Below are 22,417 nucleotides of genomic sequence, written 5' to 3' on the forward strand. Positions count from 1 at the left end.
AGTGTACTAGGCTCAACCCTCTTTAGCTGCTTCATCAATAACCTTTCATCCACCATGAGGTCAGAAGTGGGGATGTTCACTGATGATTGCACAATGCTCAATTCAATTTGCAACCCCTCAAAGAATGTAGTTAATGCCCACATGCAGCGGGACCAAGACAATCTTTAGCCTTGGGCTAATAACTGGCAAGTAATGTTCACACCACGCCTGCATCTCCATCTTGACTTGGAACTCCATCATTGTTTGTTTCTTCACTGTCACTGGATCAAAAGCCTGGAAATCCCTTCCAAACAGCACTGTTGGTGGACCTGCACTACATGGACTGCAGCCATTCAAGGAGGTGGCTCCTTCTCACCACCTTCTCAAGGGCAATCAAGGATGGAAAATAAATGTTGGCCTGGCCAATGATGCTCACATCCCGTGAATAAATCATTAAAAAAAATATTTTTCCCATCACACATGTGGAACAGCAGCCACTAGAAATGCTCTCTTTGAGCCAGCAGCAAAGACATGCCACATTATTTTGTGAAGTCGGGTTGGGCGTTGATTGGGGGCATGGAAGGAGGAATCTGATCCTTCATCGGATATATATTTTTGTTCAGTACTCAATCTGCAAATTATCCTTTATATTTCTTCTTACTTACAGTCTACTGGTGGGGCATGTGATTCCTGGTGGCCTAATGGTGGATACGCTCCTGTGGGCTGCGGTGGTGTTATGGAGCAACTTACCCCAGGAGGAGACCTGACTCCAGTTCCCAATGGCGCTTTTGTGAGTGTGATTCTCTTTTCCCTGGTGGTGTCATTTTGTAATGCTGAAATTGCACAGCAAGTTCACCAACTTATGAGAGAAAAATATGTTCCTGTTTCAGGAAAAGACCTTACGTCAAAACATGCAAATTAACAAAGAAAAAAAATAAGAATACAACTCCATAATTACCCAAGTAAAACATAACTGATGGGCAGCACGGTGGTGCAGTGGTTAGCACTGCTGCCTCACGGCGCCGAGGTCCCAGGTTCGATCCCGGCTGTGGGTCACTGTCAGTGTGGAGTTTGCACATTCTCACCGTGTTTGCGTGGATTTCGCCCCCACAAACCAAAGGTGTGCAGTGTAGGTGAACTGGCCACATTAAATTGTCCCTTAATTGGAAGAAATGAATTGGGTACTCTAAATTTTTTTTTTTTTTTAAAGTAAAACATAACAGATAAATAACAGCCGAAACACAACCTATTTCTCTTCTCAGAAATGCTGCCTGTTATATTGGTACAGCTCTGGCAGTAAGGTAAAGTCACCATTATCCCAGATGACCAGAGGCTGCTTTCCCCTTTGAGGGGGAGAGCTGACTGGTGGTGATTTAACCTGAGGATCATCACACCTCAGGCGAGGGGCAAGGTTGAAAAGGTGGGCCTTCATGAACTCTGACAGTGACATCTATTCATCAGTGCCTAGAAGGAAAATACAATTCAGGGGCGACATTCTCCGACCCCCCGCCGGGTCGGAGAATCGCCGGGGGCTGGCGTGAATCCCGCCCCCGCCGGTTGCTGAAGTCTCCGGCGGGGGTGGGAATATTCGGCGGGGGTGGGAATCGCCGGTAAATTGCCTGTCCCGCCGGCGTAAATTAAATCACCTACCTTACTGGTGGGACAAGGCGGCGTGGGCGGGCTCCGGGGTCCTGGGGTGGGCGCGGGGCGATCTGGCCCCGGGTGGTGCTCCCACAGTGGCCTGGCCCGCGATCGGGACCCACCGATCCGCGGGCGGACCTGTGCCGTGGGGGCACTCTTTCCCTTCCGCCTCCGCCACGGCCTCCACCATGGCGGAGGCGGAAGAGACTCTCCCCACTGTGCATGCGCGGGAAACTGTCGGCGGCCGCTGACGCTCCCGCGCATGCGCCGGGAAACTGTCAGCAGCCGCTGACGCTCCCGCGCATGCGCCGCATTTCCGCGCCAGTTGGCGGGGCAACAAACGCCATTTCCGCCAGCTGGCGGGGCGGAAATCCCTCCGGCGTCGGCCTAGCCCCTCAATGTTGGGGCTCGGCCCCCAAAGATGCGGAGCATTCCGCACCTTTGGTCCGGCGCGATGCCCGTCTGATTGGCGCCGTTTTTGGCGGCAGTCGGCGGACATCGCGCCGTTGGTGGAGAATTTTGCCCCTTCTTATTTCCCTGTCTTACTGTTTCTTCCTTCGGGTGTGGAAGGCGGCAGAATTATATGATGACAACAACAACGTATATTTATATAGTTTATATTTATATAGCACTATTAGCATAATAGCCCAAATTATCCACACATACCTTCCTCCATTTTTTCTGGGCAATGTTCCGATGGAGAATCTTGTGGAACTCCCTCAGCGAGGTATCGGCGAGGGGAATCCATGCAGAAACCTCCCCCACCCCCTGCCCCCACTTTTTAACAACACTACCCGAGGGCTTGCAAACAGGTACAATTAGCAGAATCTCCCAATGGCGATTGGTTTGATCTGGGGCATGGCCAGTGTTGAGCACGGGGACAGCTTCTAGCATGATGTTTTTTAAACTAGTGTAAAGGATTTCAGAAATTGATTTACGCAGGATATAATTTGCACTTGGAAATTCTGGAACCCTTTGCATTGGATTTTCACAGCATTGTGCTGGAATGCTTATTGCCTATACTACAAATGAATAAAAGTGTAATGACCTCCATTCAACAGGTGATTTGTGCTGTTTTCCTCTCTTTATAAGAAGTCTTACAACACCAGGTTAAAGTCCAACAGGTTTGTTTCAAATCACTAGCTTTCGGAGCGCAGCTCCTTCCTCAGGTTCACCTGAGGAAGGAGCAGTGATTCAAAACAAACCTGCTGGACTTTAACCTGGTGTTGTAAGACTTCTTCTTGTGCTCACCCCAATCCAATGCCGGGCAGCACAGTAGCATTGTGGATAGCACAATTGCTTCACAGCTCCAGGGTCCCAGGTTCGATTCCGGCTTGGGTCACTGTCTGTGCGGAGTCTGCACATCCTCCCTGTGTGTGCGTGGGTTTCCTCCGGGTGCTCCGGTTTCCTCCCACAGTCCAAAGATGTGCAGGTTAGGTGGATTGGCCATGATAAATTGTCCTGAGTGTCCAAAATTGCCCTTAGTGTTGGGTGGGGTTACTGGGTTATGGGGATAGGGTGGAGGTGTTGACCTTGGGTAGGGTGCTCTTTCCAAGAGCCGGTGCAGACTCGATGGGCCGAATGGCCTCCTTCTACACTGTAAATTATATGACATGATATATGATCTCCACATCATGGCTTCCATTACACACAGTTAGCTATAGAGTAGAATATTTCAACTTTGATCAATACCAAATCTGGGTTTATTACAAAGTTTGTCATAGAATTATCAATAGTAATCACCTTTAATGAATGCCATTAAGGTAACTGAACATGTTATTCAAATGTCATTTGTAATATACTCTTCTATTAATTTCATTTAAATAGATTGGGAGCCGTGGGTCCGTGAAAGATTGCACCTGTTTCAATGTCGGTAGGGATGTTGATAATCTTCGCAAGGCGATAGTAGGATTAGGTAGGCATATATTAAATCATTTTTGTACATAATTTCCAACTGTAATTATTTGCCACTATTATTTTGGAAGGCATTGTATTAAATATGCTTACTAATGTTTTTTACTTTCCAAAGTTTGCTTTGTTATAAGCATTTTGATATTAACAGTGAGGTATTTATTCAGTACAAATACAGAATATTGTAAAATCACATTTATCTCAATAAATCTTTATGAAAGACGATCTTAAATCATTACTTTCTTGCAGCATGGTGACAATCTGGAACCCTGCGCTGCATGGCATGGTTAAGGTGAAAGCATAGACGCATTAAAAGGAAAGCTAGATAAGCACATCAGAGAGAAAGTATTGGAATGTTAATAGGATGAGATGAAGTAAGGAGGGAGGAGGTTCAAGTGGGACATAAACACCAGCATAGACCTCTTGGAGCAGATCGCCTGATTCTTTGCTACAATTATAGCCCATATGTCAACATAGTGGCAACTCATGCTAACCCCACTCATCCCCATAGACCTTTAGAGCCAATATGCCAACTTAGCGGCAACTCATGCTAATCCATGTCCTCCTACCCACCATCACAGTGCAGAAGGAGGCCATTTGGCCCGTCAAGTCTGCACCGAACATTCAAAAAACCACCCTTCCTAGACCCAAACCCTCGCTCTATTCCTGCAATTTAACATGGCCAATCGACCTAACCTGTATATCTTTCGACTGTGAGAGGAAACTGGAGCACCCGGAGGACACCGACACAGACAAGGACAGAATGTGCAAACTCCACACGGACAGTTTCCCGAGGTCGGAATCGAGCCTGGGTCCCTGGCGCTATGGGGCAGCAGTGCTAAGCATTGTGCCACCCATTTTATGCAACTCAAAACTATTGCAGAAAAGACTGGAGTCATCATTTTTCTGCTTTCGTGACTCAGTAGAATATCGGCATAAGCACACAGCCTGCAGAAGATCTACAGAAACAGTAAAGACATAGTGAAGTTTTTATGAACAGGAAGAGTCATTATGCCCAACATATTATGGGTGTGAACTAGGGGGCCCATTAGCTGCAGGCACAAATTCCACAATGGCTGTTAAATCTTGCGAGCGGCCAAGAATGGGATTTGCGCTGGTGAGATCTTTGTTTTTAAATAATATTTTATTAAAGTATTTGAAATTTTTTTTAACAGTAACAAAAACAATGACATCAACATGGTAAAATAAACATTCCCCCCCCCCCCAATCTTCACCCACCTCAACCATATGACAACAATCCCCCCCCCCCCCCGCCCTGGAATACTGCAACTGCTGACATTTTTAATTTTCCCCGAGAAAGTCGACGGACGGCTGCCGGGAGAACCCTAACATTGACCCTCTTAAGGCAAACTTCATTTTCTCAAGACTGAGAAACACAGCCATGTCACCCCAGTTCTCTACACTCGGGGGCTCTAAATCCCTCCAGATTAATAAGATCTGTCTCCGGGCTACCAGGAAGGCAAAGGCCAGGACGTCGGCCTCTTTCGCCCCCTGAACTCCTGGATCTTCCGACACTCCAAAGATCGTTACCTCCGGACACGGCACCACTGTGGACATTGCCTTAGCAAAACCCTGCCAAAATCCTCTAAGCTTCGGGCATGCCCAAAACATGTGGACATGATTTGCTGGGCTTCCCGCGCACCTTGCACACCTATCCTCTACCCCGAAAAACTTGCTCATCCTAGCCACTGTCATGTGTGCCCAGTGGACTACCTTAAATTGTATCAGGCTAAGCCTGGCGCACGATGAGGAGGTATTAACCCTGCTTAGGGCATCCGCCCATAGATCCGCCTCTATCTCTCCTCGTAGCTCGTCCTCCCACTTGTCCTTAAGCTCCTCCACCGGAGTTTCCTCCGCCTCCGGAAGCTCCTGGTAAATATCTGAAACCTTCCCCTCTCCCACCCAGGTACTGGAAACTACTCTATCCTGCATCCCCTGTGGCGACAGCAGCGGAAAGGTGGCACCTGTTTTCTCAGGAAGTCGCGCACCTGCAAATACCTAAAACCATTCCCTGCTGGTAATTTAAATTTATCCTTCAAAGTTTTCAAGCTGGGAAAGCTCCCATCTATAAATAGATCCCCCATCCTTCTAATTCCTGCTCTGCCAACTCCAGAACCCGCCATCTAGCCTACCCGGTATAAACCTGTGGTTGTTATAAATCAAGGTCCAAATCGATGCTCTCTCCACTCTCTTATATCTCCTCCACTGCCCCCAGATCCTCAGAGCCGCCACTACCACCGGACTTGTGGAGTATCGGGCCGGCGAGAACGGCAGCGGTGCCGTTACCAATGTTCCCAGACTGGTGTCTTTACATGACGCCGCCTCCATCCGCTACCATGCCGACCCCTCCCCCACTACCCACTTCCTGATCCACTTCCTGTATTTGCCGCCCAGCAGAAATTCGGCAGCGCCAACCCACCCTCCCCCCAACTGCGCTCCAGCAATACTTTCGTCACTCGCGGGATTTTACTCGCCCACACAAAGCCTGAAATAATCTTATTCACACGCTTGAAAAAGGCCTTGGGGATGAAGATGGGGAGGCACTGAAAGACAAACAGAAATCTGGGGAGGACCGTCATTTTCATGGTCTGTACTCTCCCCGCCAGTGACAGCGGGAGCATGTCCCATCTCTTAAAGTCCCCTTCCATTTGTTCTACCAACCGGGATAGGTTTAACTTGTGTAGTACCTCCCATTTCCGGGCCACCTGGATTCCCAGATACCGAAAGCTCTTCCCTACTATTCTAAGCGGCAGCTCTCCCAGTCTCTTCTCCTGCCCTCTTGCCTGGATCGCAAACATCTCGCTTTTCCCATGTTCAATTTATACCCCGAAAAATTGCCAAATTCCCCCAAGATTTGCATTACTTCTCCCATCCCCTCCAACGGGTCCAAAATGTACAAGAGCAGATCATCTGCGTAGACCAAGACCAGGTGCTCTACACCCCCCCCCCCCCCCTCCTCCCCTGAACCAGCCCTTTCCAGTTCCTAGAGGCTCTTAACGCCATGGCTAATGGCTCTATGGCCAGAGCAAACAGTAACGGGGAGAGGGGGCACCCTTGCCTCGTCCATCAGTGTAGTTCAAAATACCCCGACTTCAGCTGGTTCATACGCACACTCGCTACTGGTGCCTGATAGAGCAACCGCACCCAGTCAATAAAGCCCTCACCAAACCCAAACCTTCCCAGCTCCTCCCACAGTTAATTCCACTCCACCTGATCAAAAGCCTTCTCCGCATCCATCGCTACCACCACCTCCACCTCCTCTCCTTCTGAGGGCATCATAATAACATTTAGAAGCCTTCAAACATTGGCCTTGAGTTGCCTACCCTTAACAAATCCTGCCTGGTCTTCCCCTATCACCCCCGGGACACAGTCCTCTATCATTGTGGCCAGTATCTTAGCCAGCAGTTTGCCATCCACATTCAGCAGAGACATCGGCCTGTATGACCCGCATTGCTCCGGATCCTTCTCCCGTTTCAAGATCAATGAAATCAAGGCCTGCGATATTGTTGGTGGTAGGTTGTTTCTCATTGTTGCTTCGTTAAATGTCCTCACCAGCAGTGGGCTCAATATCTCTGAAAACTTCTTATAGAATTCCACCGGGTAGCCGTCAGGCCCCGGGGTCTTGCCCGACTGCATGCCCTCCAGCCCCTTGATTATTTCCTCAATCTCAATTGGGGCTCCCAACCCCTCCACCAGGTCCTCCTCCACCCTTGGGAACCTTAACTGATCCAGAAATTGCCTCATCCCCTCCACCCCAGCCAAGGGTTCCGACTCATATAATTTACTATAAAAGTCCTTGAACACCTCATTCACCCCCGCTGGGTCCAGGGTAGTATTACCGTCTCTACTCTTTACTTTACCTACCTCCCTGGCCGCCTCTCTTTTGCTGAGCGGGTGCGCCAATATTCTGCTTGCCTTTTCCCCGTACTCATAGATCGCCTCCCTTGCCTTCCTGAACTATTACTCTATAACTACTTGAACCTGTCAATCAGACAGTGAATTTATAGCTTCTACAATCCCCCCCCCTCCCTCCTACTGTGATAATAATAGGTTGTGGAAGCAATCAAGCAACATTAATCTTGTAATAATTCGCAGGCTTATGCCAACAAATATTTCTTGAAATAGCAAACATCAATTTTTTTAACTGAGTCACAGCAAGATGATTTAAAAAAAAAAAACATTTTTATTGAAGACCTTTTCCATTATGGCAAAATAATGTACTATACCACCAGTACATAAAGGTACAATGCAAAAATAGCACAATCGATATTCAACAACCCCACTAAACCCAACCCTTCAAACATATAACTTAACCTCCCTCCCAACAGCTGATGGTGACTAACACTTTGAATAATAGCTGTCATCTTGAGTAGATCCCTTCTACCGACCCCTAATGATGTACTTGACCCTCTCCAGATATACGAACTCCATTAGGTTACCCAACCAGACACTGGGTGGAGTAAGATATCTCCACCCAAGCAGAACTCGCTTCCGGGCTATCAATGAGGCAAAGGCGAGGACATCCGCCTTCACCCGTCTGCAGTACCAGCGAGTCCGAAAGCCTGAAAATGAAACCAGCGGCAAAGGCTCAGGCTCGATATCAGGAATCTCTGAAATGGTGCTAAAGAGGGAGACCCAGGAGTTTCCAAGTATATGACACCGGCGGCACGGTGGCATAGTGGAGAGCACTGATGCTTCACAGCACCAGAGACCCGGGTTCAATTCTGACTTTGGGTAACTGTCTGTATGGAGTCTGCACATCCTCCCCATGTCTGCATGGGTTTCCTCCGGGTGTTCCGGTTTCCACCCATACTCCAATGATGTGTAGGTTAGGTGAATTAGCCAAGCAAAATTACCCCTTAATGTCTAAAGGTTGGATGGGGCAGGGAAATGTGCCTGGGTAGGGTGTTCTTTTGGAAAGTCGCTGCAGACTCGATGGGTCGAATGACCTCCTTCTACATTGTAGGGATTCTATGATTATATGACATGACCAGAACATGTGGGTATAATTCACGGCCCAGAGAACAACCTGTCCTCCACCTCCAAGAAAAAAACAGCATCCTCGTCTTCGTCAGATGCGCCCTGTGCACCAGCTTGAACTTAATCAAGCTGAGCCTAGCACATGAGGATGTAAAGTTAATGCTGTGAAGAGTCTCACTCCACACCCAAAACCAGGCCCAGTTCACCCTATCACTTCATCATCACCTCACCCATAAATGTCCAAAATCCTCCCCTCATCTGTATCAGCCAGAGATGAGATCCTATTCAAATGAGAGTGCAAATGTGCCAGAGGAAATGCAGAAAACTCCTTATGCAAGAAATTGCAAACCTGGAAATACCTAAATAAATTAGACCTCAGGAGTTGGAATTCGTCCAACAGCTCCTTAAAACCGGCAAACCTTCCCTCCTCAAACGGGTCCCCAAATCTCTCCAGACCCCCCTTCTCCCAATGCACTTAACATCAAATCTAAGCCCTCTGGCACAAAGCGATGGTTCCTACAAATAGGGGCTAACAATGACAAGGAGCCGAGCTTAAAATGTTGCCTAAACTTTCTCCAAATCCTCAGAGTGGACACCACTACTGGACTCAAAGTACATTTTGCAGGGAAAAATAGAAGCTAGGCAGTTACCCAAGCCCCCAAGCTTAGAACCATTACAAGAGCTCGCCTCCGCCTGCTCCCTTTTGGAAGTCGGCTCCTTGAGCCACCCCACTACTTTTTCAATATTAGCTGTCCAGTAATAAAATAGCAAATTAGGTAAAGCTAAACCACCTGATTGTCTCACTCTCTCAAGAAACTCCTGACGATAAGGCAACATTCCCAGATTGGCTCCCCTCCCTGGGAGAGTCACCTGAAAGTATTTGCTCTTGTCCAAATTCAACTTATGTCCCAAGAAGGAGCCAAAGCTCCTAAATAGGTTAATTATCTCATCCATGACAGAGACTGGGTCTGTGATATAAAGAACCAGATCATCGGCATAGCAGGACACCCTGTGCTGCCCCCATCCCCGCTTTATCCCCCTCCATTCCATGGAAGATCTTAATGCTATGAACAATGGCTCGATATCCAAAGCAAATAGAAGCAGAGACAATGGACATAGAATCTATAGTGCAGAAGGAGGCCATTCGGCCCATCGAGTCTGCACCAGCTCTTGGAAAGAGCACCTTACCCAAGTCCACACCTCCATCCTATCCCCATAACCCAATAGCCCCACCCAACACCAAGGGCAATTTTGGACACTAAGGGCAATTTAGCTTGGCAAATCCACCTAACCTGCACATCTTTGGACTGTGGGAGGAAACCGGAGCACCCGGAGGAAGCCCACGCACACACGGCGAGAACGTGCAGACTCCACACAGGCAGTGACCCAGCAGGGAATCGAACCTGGGACACTGGAGCTGTGAAGCAATTGTGCTAACCACTATGCTACCGTGCTGCCCAACAACCCTGCCTCATACCCCTGTTCAACTGAAAATAACCCGAGCTCAAGGCATTTGTGGTGGTGGCCCTGTATAGAAGACGAATCCAAGGAATAAAATTTGGCCCAAAACCAAACCTCCCGAGAATCTCAAAGAGGTATCCCACTCCACCTATCAAACTCCTTTTCAGCACCCATTGAGACAATCACGTCCTGTTCAGGCACTGGAGAGGGGGATCTTTAATAATCAACGTATATCGGCCAACAGCTGCCTATCCGTGACAAAACTACCTGTTTGTCTGAGATCACCTCTGGAGGCAGGGCTCCAACCACAGTGCCAACACTCTAGCCAGGAATTTGACATCAGCATTTCATGGCGTCAAGGACCCGGATTCAATTCCGGCCCGGGTCACAGTCCGTGTGGAGTTTTAACATTCTTTTTATTTTAGAATGCCCAATACATTTTTTCCAATTAAGGGTCAATTCACCTACCCTGTAGATCTTTGGGTTTTGGGGGCGAAACCCACGCAAACATGGGGAGAATGTGCAACCTCCACACGGACAGAGACCCAGAGCCGGGATCGAACCTGGGACCTCGGCGCCGTGAGACAGCAGCGCTAACCACTGCGCCACCGTGCTGCCCCGAGTTTTCACACTCTCCCTGTGTCTGCGTGGGTCTCACCCCCAACCCAAAGATCTGCAGGGTAGGTGGATGGGCATGCTAAATTTCCCCTTAATTGGGGAAAAAAAAGAATTGGGTACTCTAAATTTTTTTTAAAATTAGCATCAGCGTTCAACAATGGGATAGGCCGATGTGACCCACATTCTGTAAGGTCCTTGTCCTTCTTCAGAGTCAGGGAAATAGAGGCCTACGCCAAAGTAACAGGCCAAATCCCCTGGGACAGAAACACCACATCAGCATTCAAACTTTTCAGGTGAGCAATTGTTCTTAACCTTTTCACTGGGCCATTAAACCCCCATACATTCCAAGTGACCAGCTGAATTGGTGGCCTTTTATTTCCCCAGGTGCCAGAGTCAGCCACTTTCATCAAACGGGGTAATCCAGCAACTACTTAAAGAAAACAGGTGCCGGGCTGACCTAAAATGGCCGCCAAACCCTTCTTCAAGACAAAACAAAGAAAAAACTGTAGTCACTGTCAGAAAACTATCCCTACCCTGTACCCCCATCCCCCTACCTCTCCGCCTCTCAACAACATCACACCCAAATAAACAATCAAACACCAAAAAGCAAACAAAGACCACTAGCCCTTATCTCAACTACTCCTAACCCCAAACAAAACACAAACACTAAACTCATTATCTAAAATTACAATAAAATAATGAGCTGCACCCACCACTCTGCTCCCGTTAGCTAACTCTTCAGCTAGCAGGCCGGCCCCCATTTAGAGTGAAGACAAATAAATAGCCATAGCCACCAACATAGCCCAAGTCCAAGTTTAATTTTTTTTAAAACCCTCCCACACATGAACAAGAAAATTTAAACTTGCACAAGAAACCCCAACAAATCCCATAACCATAAGCCCACCCCAAACATACATCGTTTTAAAAAATAAAAGCACCTGCCTCCTCTGGCACACCAAATAATAGTCTTTTGTATCAAAAGTCACTCTAAGACATGCAGGGTGCACAACCCCAAATCGAACTCCACTCTGATACAACACAGCCTTGCCCTTGTTAAATCCCACCCTTTTTTAGCCACCCCCACGTTCACACCCTGATAGAGCCTTATGGCGTGGCCCTCCCACTTGTAGTCTCGATGGTCCTTCACCCATCTCGGAACTCGTTCCTTCTCCTGAAAAATATGGAACCTCACAATGATTGCCTATGGTGATTTGCCAGAATGGGGCTTCTGCCTGAGTAACCGTGGGCTCGATCCAGCTCAGGAGAGAACGTCGATCCACCCTACTCCACCCTCTTCCCAAGCATCGTCGAGATATAGTCCATCGGATTTGGATATTCCATTCCCTCCGGCAACACCATCATTCTAGGATTTTGTGTCCTGGAGCGATTCTCCAGATCATCCACCTTGGCCCTCAGTGCTTTATTATCACTGGCCATCAGTGCTATCTCAGCTTCCAAGGAGACAATCTGATCACCCTGCCTCGAGAGAGCCATCACCACACCCTGTATTGCCTTACCATGCACATTTACTGTCTCACCAGTCTCCTGCAACACTTTTAAAAAAGATATGTTTTTATTAAGAATTTTTCAATAACAATATTTTCCACCTTACAAACAAACCCCCCCCCCCCGTAACAAAGAAAAGAAAAAGAACTCGCGTGGCAAGACATGAACATGGCAAGTCAATAAGATACAAAACTTTGTACATTAGATTCTTCCCGGACATGTCAGTTTCCGGATCATTCATGTGTTTTCTTGCTCAAAGCCCACCAGAGACCCCCCCCCCCCCCCACGAACGATGTTTCCCGCCCCCCCCCCCACTCTTCCCTGGGTTGCTGTTGCTGCTGTCAGACCTTCATCTAGCGAGATGGTCTAGGAACGGTTGCCATCGCCTGTAGAACCCCTGCGCAGACCCTCTCAAGGCAAACTTTATCCTTTCCAACTTGATAAACCCTGCCATATCATTTATCCAGGCCTCCACGCTTGGGGCCTTCGCCTCCTTCCACATTAGCAAGATCCTTCGCCGGGCTACTAGGGACGCAAAGGCCAGAATGCCGGCAGTCTCCTGCAACACTGACCGAATGGGAGTGAGGGCCTTGTCTATTGACTTGTGGAGGTCCTCGGAGACAGCCTGCCACAGCTTCCGAAATTCCATTGCCAAGATGCCTGTAATCATCATGTCCTACAATGGAGTGGCCGGAGTCGCAGTAGTGGTCTCCACCATTTTCTCAACTGAGGAGCCTCAAGAAGATTCTGAATCCGTCAACTAATCTATATTTGCAGACTGCCTTGTCCTGGTCTTTCTTGCCATTTCACTTGTGTAGGAACCTTATCCCATTGAACTAATGAAGTTTTAACTGAAATAAACCCCAAAAACAGGGTATCCTGGCAGGAGCCACCTTGTGTGTGACTCCTCCCCACATGCTGCCACATGAAGCCCAGCAAGCTGACTTTTTAAGAATGTAAAGAATGGGAGCTTAAAAAAAATACATTTTGAGTACCCAATTCTTTTTTCCAATTAAGGGGTAATTTAGCGTGGCCAATCCACCTAATCTGCACATCTATGGGTTTTGGGGTTGAAACGGGGAGACACGGGGAGAATGTGCAAACTCCACACAGTCAGTGACCCGGGGCCGGATTGAACAAGAAAAGACTAATAAGAATCTTGAAATGTTTTCAGTTCTTTAAAATCTTACAAGTAGATTATTCTTACAAAGGATTTTAAATGGGAAATATAATTTTGAATAAGCTTTATTTGAGAAGTTCTATCACCCCAGAGGAGTTGGAAATATTAGGGAAGGTTGCAGCAATCTCAGAACCAATGGTAAACTTAATAATTTTCAATGTCAATGATGCACGTCTCCAAAACCTACCAACCTTTTTCAGGACATACGACCAGAATTCTGAACTAATTTTACATGCATAATGAATTTTCATTATTAATTATCAAAAATATTGTTAGTTCTGCCTTTCCCAAAGATGTTCTGGTAGGGGAAGAAATATATTATTGATAAAGATGCATTTAATATTTAACAGCAGGATGTCTGAGAGGTCACTGAAACCCTATAGGAGGCATTCAGCCCATTGAGTCACCACCAATCCTCTGAAAGAGCACCTTACCAAGGGCCACTCACTCACCCTATCCCCATAACCCCACCTAAGCTGCACATCTTTGGACACTAAGGGGCAATTTTAGCATGGCCATCCACTGAAGGTGCACAACTTTGGATGGTGGGAGGAAACCAGAGCATTCGGAGCAAACCCACGCAGACACGGAGAAAACCTGCAAACTCCACACAGATAATAACCCAAGGTTGGAATTGAACCCAGGTCCTTGATGCTGTGAGGCAGCAGTGCTAACCATTGTGCCACCTTGGGCCTTATTGTAATCATGTTCTTTGGGTCCAACAAGAGGAAATCTATCATTTTTATTATTTTACAATTTATTCCTAAAACACAAAGTTTTTTAAAACTGGGAATTAGCTGCTTGTTGACCGGGAGTTTTATTTGGCTTTGTTACTGATTTTTAGTGCAATATATAAATAAATGCTTTCAGAATATGTGTCTAAAATCATGTGTTCTTTATCTCCTGCCCAAACTGGCAATGTTACAAGCGCCCTTACTGAGAAACTGATTGCCATTTTTTAATCTAATTTTAGGAACTAATGAACAAGCCATTATTGAAATTCTGACACACCGAAGCAACTGGCAACGTCAACAGATCTGTAAAGAATATAAGGGGACCTGTGGACGTGTGCGTACTAAGATTCAAGCTGTTAAGATGTTCAGTCAAGGAAGATAACTTTTGTCTTCACAGAATGAATTTTTGCCTTGAATTAAATGCATGTAGATAGAATTGTAGCTGTACTCATTGCTCAAATTATTTTATGTTACCCAAATAGACAAAGCTTTGTTTTGAGAAGCATTGCTCTCCCCCCCCCCCCCCCCCACTTTACACTATATATCATCTATATCAATCCACTGTACCAATTAACATTAGGATTCCCCAATAACGATCACAGATGTTTGTCCTATTTTGCCACCATTTTCTTCATAATTATAATCAATAATGACCTGACTTCCACTCAGTGCTTGAACCCTAAGATAAAGAACTCATCGTAATCGTGAATCGCGGATTTGAACCCAAATTCCATGCTGACTGCAAAATACTGTAACTTCATATTGATTTAACTATGCAACCCCCTTATGGATCTAGTTTATTCACTGAAGACGTAATTATATTGCGAACGAAAATACATACATTTTTCAAGTTCCTTCACATCATTTTCCAGCTTTACAGATATATTTTCTTTTAATTGGCAACAATATTATCATTCACATTAGCTAATGGAGGGAGATTTCTACACTTAACTTCAGTTCTCTGGGAAATTGCCAATTACAAGACGGTGACCTTTATTGTAAGGAAGCATGAAAATAATTAGTGGCATACATCTTACTGCCTACATACAGAACACAATTGTCTGGGTACAGTTTTTCTGCCCAAAATCTCCTTACAGAGAATCCCGGAAAATGTAAAAGTAGCAAAAAACACTAAATAATGGGACTTAAAGGAAATACAGTCCCATCAGAATGAACAGTGTGTAATTACTAGTTCCCAAAGGACTTAGAAAGACAAGTATATGTTAGAATAGATTAGAATAGAATAGAAAAGAATCACAACAGTGCAGGAGGAGGCCATTCGGCCGATTGAGTCTGCACCGACCTGCTGAATGGATACCCTAGCTAGTGTCAGGCCCCCACCCTATCCCCTTAACCCAGTAACCCAACGTAACCTAACCTCTAACTTTTTGGACACTATGGGGCAATTGATCAAGGCCAATCCACATAATCTGCACATTTTTGGACTGTGGGAGGAAACCGAAGCACCCGGAGGAAAGCCATGCAGGCATGAGGAGAACATGCAGACTCCGCACAGACAGTCACCCGAGGCTGGAATTGAACTCGGGTCCCTGGAGCTGTGAGGCAGCAGTGCTAACCACTGTGCCACCATTCTGCTCTTATTTTTTATCTTTGTTGAGCTATTCAACAATAGCAATACAAAAGAAGGAGTGTTATTGAGATTGTTGTTAAATAGGTCTTGTGTTAACAGGTGGAACCAATCAATGCTAACAAAATTCATAAATTGAACTTTTGATTCAAATTAGGGTGGCAAGGTGGCTCAGTGGTTAGCACTACTGCCTCACAGCTCCAGGGACCCGGATTCAATTCCGGCCTCGGGTGACTGTGTGAAGTTTGCTCGTTCTCCAAGTGTCTGTGTGCGTTTCCTCCGGGTGCTCCGGTTTCCTTCCACAGTCCAAAGATGTGCAGGTTGGGTGGATTGGCCACGCTAAATTGCCCCTTAGTGTCTAAAAGGAAAGGTGGGGTTACTGGGTTACGGGGATAGGGCGGAGGTGTGGGCGACAGGAGACTTGGCTCTTTCCATGGGCCAATACAGACTCGATGGACCGAATGGCCTCCTTCTGCACTGAATGGATTCTATGGGCGGATTCCCTGGCCGCATCCACCCGGTGACCGGAGAACCCCGCCTGAGGTCAATGGACTTTTCCATTATCCGAGTCCCGCCCATGGCGATCTTGTGGCGGTCAGGGCAGAAAGATCCAGCCCTATTAATCTAAATCAAAATGTTCTGATTCATCTCAAAAGGCACTTCATAACTTCCCCGATTACTATTCAATTGCACAAAGCCATCATGACTGATACAAACCTGTACCAACTGTGTGGTAGAGAATGAACGTGCCAGTAGTGATAGCCACAGTATACTTACATTTTATTTTAGAAAAGATCAGGTAGTAATAGAGATTAAATTAAAATGAGCGTTTTTCTATTCTTATCATGTTATAACTAGACACTTTCTTAATAAGTTGTCAGAGGATTTTTTTTAATGAAGAGGCAAATTGTAAGATGATATGAATAACTAATATACCAGTTATTTAAATACTTATTTGTAGATAACACGTTGTAGTTTAAGGGCAGGTAGCATAAGGTTTTTCTATCAGGAGCAGAGAAAAGCTAACCTCATTAAAATTCCAGTTTGGTAAGTGATGACACTTTTGCCTGAGAGCCAGAAGGTTATATTTTCAAGATCCACTCTACAACTAGAGCCACCAAACATACTTTTAATGCATTGCCCATGAGTATTTTTGCCTCAATATAAAACCGGCAATGTGGATTGACAACATGTTATAGGAGCGGTTTGGTTTTCATTTCCATTAATTTGCCTTTCAGATTAAAATTTAACTGCGACTCTGTCTGTCTGGTCAACTAGATGTAAAAGATCCCTGTAGAATAGGGGTGTCTTACTGATGTTCTAATCAATCTTCCTTTCCTCAAATTACACCCACCACTAGAGCTTCTTAACTAGTTCTTATTTCATTACTGTCTTCGGGGCCTTGTTTTGTGCAAATTGGCTGTTGTAATTTCTGACATTGCAAGACTGGTTCTACAACAAACCAATGCTTTAGGATATGTTGAAGATGTGACTAGTGCTTATATAAATGTCAAGTGGAGCATCAGACACTTTAGAGGTCATTGTGTAGGGAACCAGAATAAGTAATTGCTGAATAATTTTGTGGAAAATGACCGAATAGTTTTGTTTACTTTGTTATTACATTTTAATCTGTTTCAGGAGCTAATTGATGATTTAAAGGGTGATCTTTCTGGTGACTTTAAAAAAGTGATCACTGCTCTGGTGTTGCCGCCAGCACTATTTGATGCAATGGAGCTAGAAAGAGCAATGCGGGTGAGCTTGTTTTTCTGTTATTTTCGAGTGTGTTCTTTTATACCAGTTGGGAAGTGAATTGCCAGTTTGTTGAAAATAGTGAAAACTTTTTGCACTAAATTCTCTACATCACAAGAATATGGTTATACTGAAGTATAAAGTTCATAGTGCAGGTTTAAAAAAGCATGAAATGCATAAATTCCTGAAAAATTGCGAATATCTAGTTTGTATGGTTCTCCCAGTATGATCATGCGCCAGTTTTTATTTATAGATTATAGGTGAAATAAGCAAATATTTTGCTTGTAAGCAGCATATTGTTCTTTAAATGCTTCATTTCCTAGCATACAATATATTAAAGTCATGAACCTTGGTTTGATATTTATGTGACTATGAGTCTTCTAATAAGGGTTAGTGTAGTTTGGAGGTCTGACGCGAGGAGACAGCAAAAATTCCGAGACTGCCTCCCTGGTAGCCTATGAGTAGCAAAGATAGGACTTTTTGAACATGGCTAATGACTAGCACTGTCTGTATGACCTCAGGTCGAGAAGGTCTGCTGAGCCCTGGTCTGATGGAGGCACACTTGTCCCCGCCCATAGTAATCTTTCTAATCTTCAAACCTCCTAAGGGCAAGGGAATTCCCAAAGGAATGTTTTGCAGTGAGGACTGTTTACATTCACAGACCAACTTGCCTGACTAACAGCAAAAAAAATAAGCTTTGATAAGGCAGCAAAAACTGGCTTAAAGGTTTGAAAAATGAAACTAAAAATAATGTGCAATAGCACAAGATATTACAGGTTAGGAACTTAAATTCTTAAAATCTGAAATCTTTTTCAAATTCTACATGTTTTATAAAATCGTTTTTGTACACGGGGGAGCTGGTTCCCAAATCATGGGAATACAGTCATGGGGAGGGCTATCCAAATTTGCTTAGTATCTTGGTCCTTTAACAAAGTGATTGCATTTAGCAGCCTCAGTTCAGTCAGAAAATATCAGCAGCACCATTCCAGCAAACAAATCCAGTGCTTAGTTTTCCATGCCCCTCTCATCCAGCCATTTGTGTAAGAGAATAAAGTGAAAAATCTCCCATTGCATAAGTCATCATGCGCTGATTTCTAAACTTTCCACCCTCGCACAGCGGTGCAGACTGGCAGTGCTTTGTGAACCCAAAGGTTTGAGCCGCAGTTTTGTCATTAGCTCTTTTTGCTCAGCCATGTCATTCGTACCTGACTTCCGGGTTTCTCGACCAATTATAGCGGACGAGTGTGATGATGACTCACAGCTGGCTGTTGCAGTTTCACTATTTAAAGAAACCCTGAGCGGGTCAGAATCGAAGCATTCAGAGCCAGACACTTGACCAATGGAGGGTCAACAAAGGAAGGTTGCACTACAGTTCTCAGATGCAAACCAACCCTGATTTTCTTTTTTCATTTATCACTCTTGTGCTCATGTGGCTTCAGTTATGTCTTTCTTGTGCATCAGTGGTACCACTTCTGTCATTAGTCACATCCTTAGAAGTTGGCCCTGGTCGCCAAGGAGACAACCAGTGATATTGTGTGGAGGTATGAGAAGACATACTCCCGTAGGTTTAAGATTGCTTCATTGGCTACATGCTTTGAGCCAAGTCCATTGTACACTCTTTTAACTAGGAAGAACACTCTCTTTAGAGAGATTCCCCGGACAGGTGTTGATTGGTTGTTCAAACCACGTGACCCTTACTCAGTAAGCCTTAAAGTGGCAATCACCATAAGGTGCAAGCAGAGACTTGACTGATCCAGGATGAAGACACCATGGCAGCTTCCTGGGTATCTGGCATACACCAACTGAACATCGATGGAATGGAATCCCTTTTGCTTGCTGATTCCTGTTGGTTGATTTGAAGGTGCCTTGATTGTCAGATGTGTGCAGTGTATGATTCCCTGTACCTGCGGGAATCCAGTCAGAGGAGGAAATCCAAGGCTCTCTCATTCTGATTGGCCTCATCAGTAGCAAAGTGGACATAATCCTGAATTGGAAATGGGGCCCTTGAGGGAAGCACTTACCTCATTCCCAATCAAAGCCCAAGGATGATGACCTGCCAGTGAAAAACTACCCCGCCCCCACCTCTGAACTCCTCTTGTCAGAATTGAGACCAGGTGGGAAGCGACCAATAATTGGATACTTATGGGCCTCAACTGCAGCAAAGGTGGGCCACCCTAGATCTCACCTGTCCATGTAAAGTTGTTGCTAGGTCAGGGGTGGGGGTAGGTGGGTGATGGGAAGGCTAGTCGGGGAATTTTACCCTCCCCATTATCAAATCTACCAGAGAGGAACCATACATTTTAGCCCTATGTTGGGAGTATTACCTCCTGCAATCTAGAGCTTTGTGCTCATCCTCTCCATCAAGTGGAATGGAGGAGAAGTCAAATGTTATTCATGTTGCTCCTTTTGTCCTTCATTGCTCTAATGTAAGCTGCATATGAGGATCTCATCCTGCTGAGAAAGTTGTGAAGTGCAGATCAAAGGCATTAAACTCCAAGGTGCCAGAATTGACCTTCAAAATACAGAAAATCAACTCCAAAGCAATGAAAGCACACCTCGGATCAAATCCTGTGTGCATATACATTTCAGCCAGACAAAGAAGCAGTTGTCAGAGTTTCATTAGTTTCCACTGTCCTCTTTCCTAGTTTGACCCAGTGAGTTGCAGATACCCAGGGAACTTATACACTGAGAGTTAAAGACAGAACCTAGAGTTAAAATTATTTTTCTTTCTTAAATTTAGAGTACCCAATAATTTTTTTGCCAATTTAGGGACAATTTAGCATGGCCAATCCACTAACCTTGCACATCTTTTTGGGTTGTGGGGTGAGACCCGCGCAGATGCGGGGAGAATGTGCAAACTCCACATGGACAGTGATCTGGGGCCAGGATCGAACCCGGATCCTCGGCGTTGCGAGACAGCAGTGCTAACCACTGTGCCACCGTGCTGCCCTTAAGAGTTAAAATTCCAATCAATTGCCTTTTATCATATTTAAATGTATGACCTGCCTGCCTCAGAGAGGTTTCCAACGAGCGAACAAAGTGCTCCAGTTAAATGTGTTATTCAGTGGGTTCCTGCTGGTTTCCTGAAACACTGGCATTTTTGCTCTTTTACCCTGCTTTATGTACAGCCATCCACCTGGCTAGGAAGGTTAAAATTTCCCCATTTGTGGAGAAATTATCTCACTTGCTCTCTCAAAACCCCACAGAATTTTTAATGCTTTCAACAGGAGTTTCTCTTATCCTTCTCAGCCCTAAGGAGAACAATCCCAGCTTTTCCAATCTCTCCAGACAACTCATCCCTGGTAGTACTCTGATAGACTTCCTGTCCAAGGCCTTGACATCATTCCTAAAGTATGGTGTCCACAATTGTACATAATATTTCAATATGGCCATTGCGAGAAAAAAAGTGTCAGTGAATACAACATTATTACATTGCTGATGTTGGAAATCTGAAACACAAACAGAAAATACTGCAAGGATTATAAGTAGGCCGAGCAGCATCAATGGAGACATTTTAAAGATGTTTCTTCGACAGAATTTTGTCTTGTTAATGCACTATCAATTACCACAAAGATGAGAGTGGAATAATCGATGGCTTTATTGAGCAAAGATGTTGTGCCTCCTGTAGCTGCTACCGGAATGGTTGCAGCACCGGTGAGCACACACATTTATACTCCGCCTACTGGGCGGAGCCAGCAGGCAGGGATTTACCCATGTACCTCTACTATATGTATCTTACCGTAATATATATAATACAGCTAGTGGTGACTACCACGCTTGTTTACCTGCTCGTTTTTGATTTGTTACCCACTGAAACCTGCCATCACAGGCACATCTCCTTCCTTGGCAACAGTCTCCAGCATTGTCTTCACTCCTGCCTCCCACCTGTTCAAAGACATTTACCTTTGTTATTCTCTCTTCTTCCCTTCCTTTGCTCGGTAGCTATGTAATTAATAACTATTATATCTGTAATATTTCTAGTCCTTACAAAAGATCATCAGTGTTTATTAGCTCAGTTTCTCTCCCCACATACTGCCTGACCTGCTGAGTATTTCCACTATTTACTGTTTCTTACAGATTTTTAGCTTATGCAGTAATTTGTTTTGGTAATGTTTTGTTAGGTAAACATACGGGGCATGGTTTAGCACAGTGGCCTTAACAGCTGGCTTGTAATGCAGAACAAGGCCAGCAGCGCAGGTTCAATTCCCGTACCGGCTACCCCAAACCGGCACCAGAATGTGGCGACTAGGGGCTTTTCACAGTAACTTCATTGAAGCCTACTTGTGACAATAAGCGACTATTATTATTATCAAGGAAAGTGACTGAAGGAAGGTAAATTAAGTTGATCAGCCATCATGTGATTGAATTTTAGAACAGGTTTGAGAGGCTGAATACCCCATTTTCTCCCTACCTCCCTTTTTTAATAGCGGGATTATATTAGCTACCCTCCAATCTCTTGCTACATATTTTTTTTAAAGTTTGGTAACATAATGAAGTTTTAATGTCTAGCATTTTTGATTTAATTGCGCAGCTTTGTTTAAATTTGATCTCAACACATCACATCTGAAGTCTCGCATCAGAAATGAAAGCACATCTTGATAACTCACTGAATCATCTAGCTGCACCCTCCCTCCCGCCCCCTCTCCTCCCCCCACCCCATACCCCGTTCCAATGCTATTTAATTTTAGTTTGATTATTTAAAATACCTGAATTTCATTGGTCATTAAAAAAAAATCACACTGGAACACTGTTCCTGAGAAGAAGAGTACATAACAGTAGTCCAGTATTACTGCTTGGATTTCTGTCTGTTCCAGTCAGCTTACCAGACAAGATTACATGACAGTAGAAACATTTTTTGCGAACCCTTGTGAACTTTCTCATCCAGGGATTGGGGACAAATTGTACTCGAACATCACTTTTGTTCTGAAATGTTCTTTAATTTGATTTCTTTAGGGACCTGGCACAAATGAAAGTGCGCTCATTGAAATTCTTGCTACAAGAAGCAACCAACAACTAAAAGAAATAAAGGAAGCTTACCATTCAGGTACA

General features: G+C 45.1%; 1 protein-coding gene across 4 annotated transcripts in view; it reads left to right on the forward strand.

The window, feature by feature from the left end:
- Window positions 1-22,417, forward strand: part of anxa3a (annexin A3a) — a 138,630-nt gene that overhangs the window by 64,626 nt on the left and 51,587 nt on the right. For all 4 annotated transcript variants that reach the window (XM_072496216.1, XM_072496217.1, XM_072496220.1 and 1 more), the window contains 5 exons: window positions 647-769; window positions 3,448-3,535; window positions 14,271-14,365; window positions 17,258-17,371; window positions 22,322-22,412. In XM_072496216.1, coding sequence (XP_072352317.1) covers window positions 647-769; window positions 3,448-3,535; window positions 14,271-14,365; window positions 17,258-17,371; window positions 22,322-22,412 — 511 coding nt within the window. The remainder of the gene's footprint in view (window positions 1-646; window positions 770-3,447; window positions 3,536-14,270; window positions 14,366-17,257; window positions 17,372-22,321; window positions 22,413-22,417) is intronic.

The sequence above is a fragment of the Scyliorhinus torazame genome, chromosome 3, assembly GCF_047496885.1.
Source record: "Scyliorhinus torazame isolate Kashiwa2021f chromosome 3, sScyTor2.1, whole genome shotgun sequence".
NCBI classification, from domain to species: domain Eukaryota; kingdom Metazoa; phylum Chordata; class Chondrichthyes; order Carcharhiniformes; family Scyliorhinidae; genus Scyliorhinus; species Scyliorhinus torazame.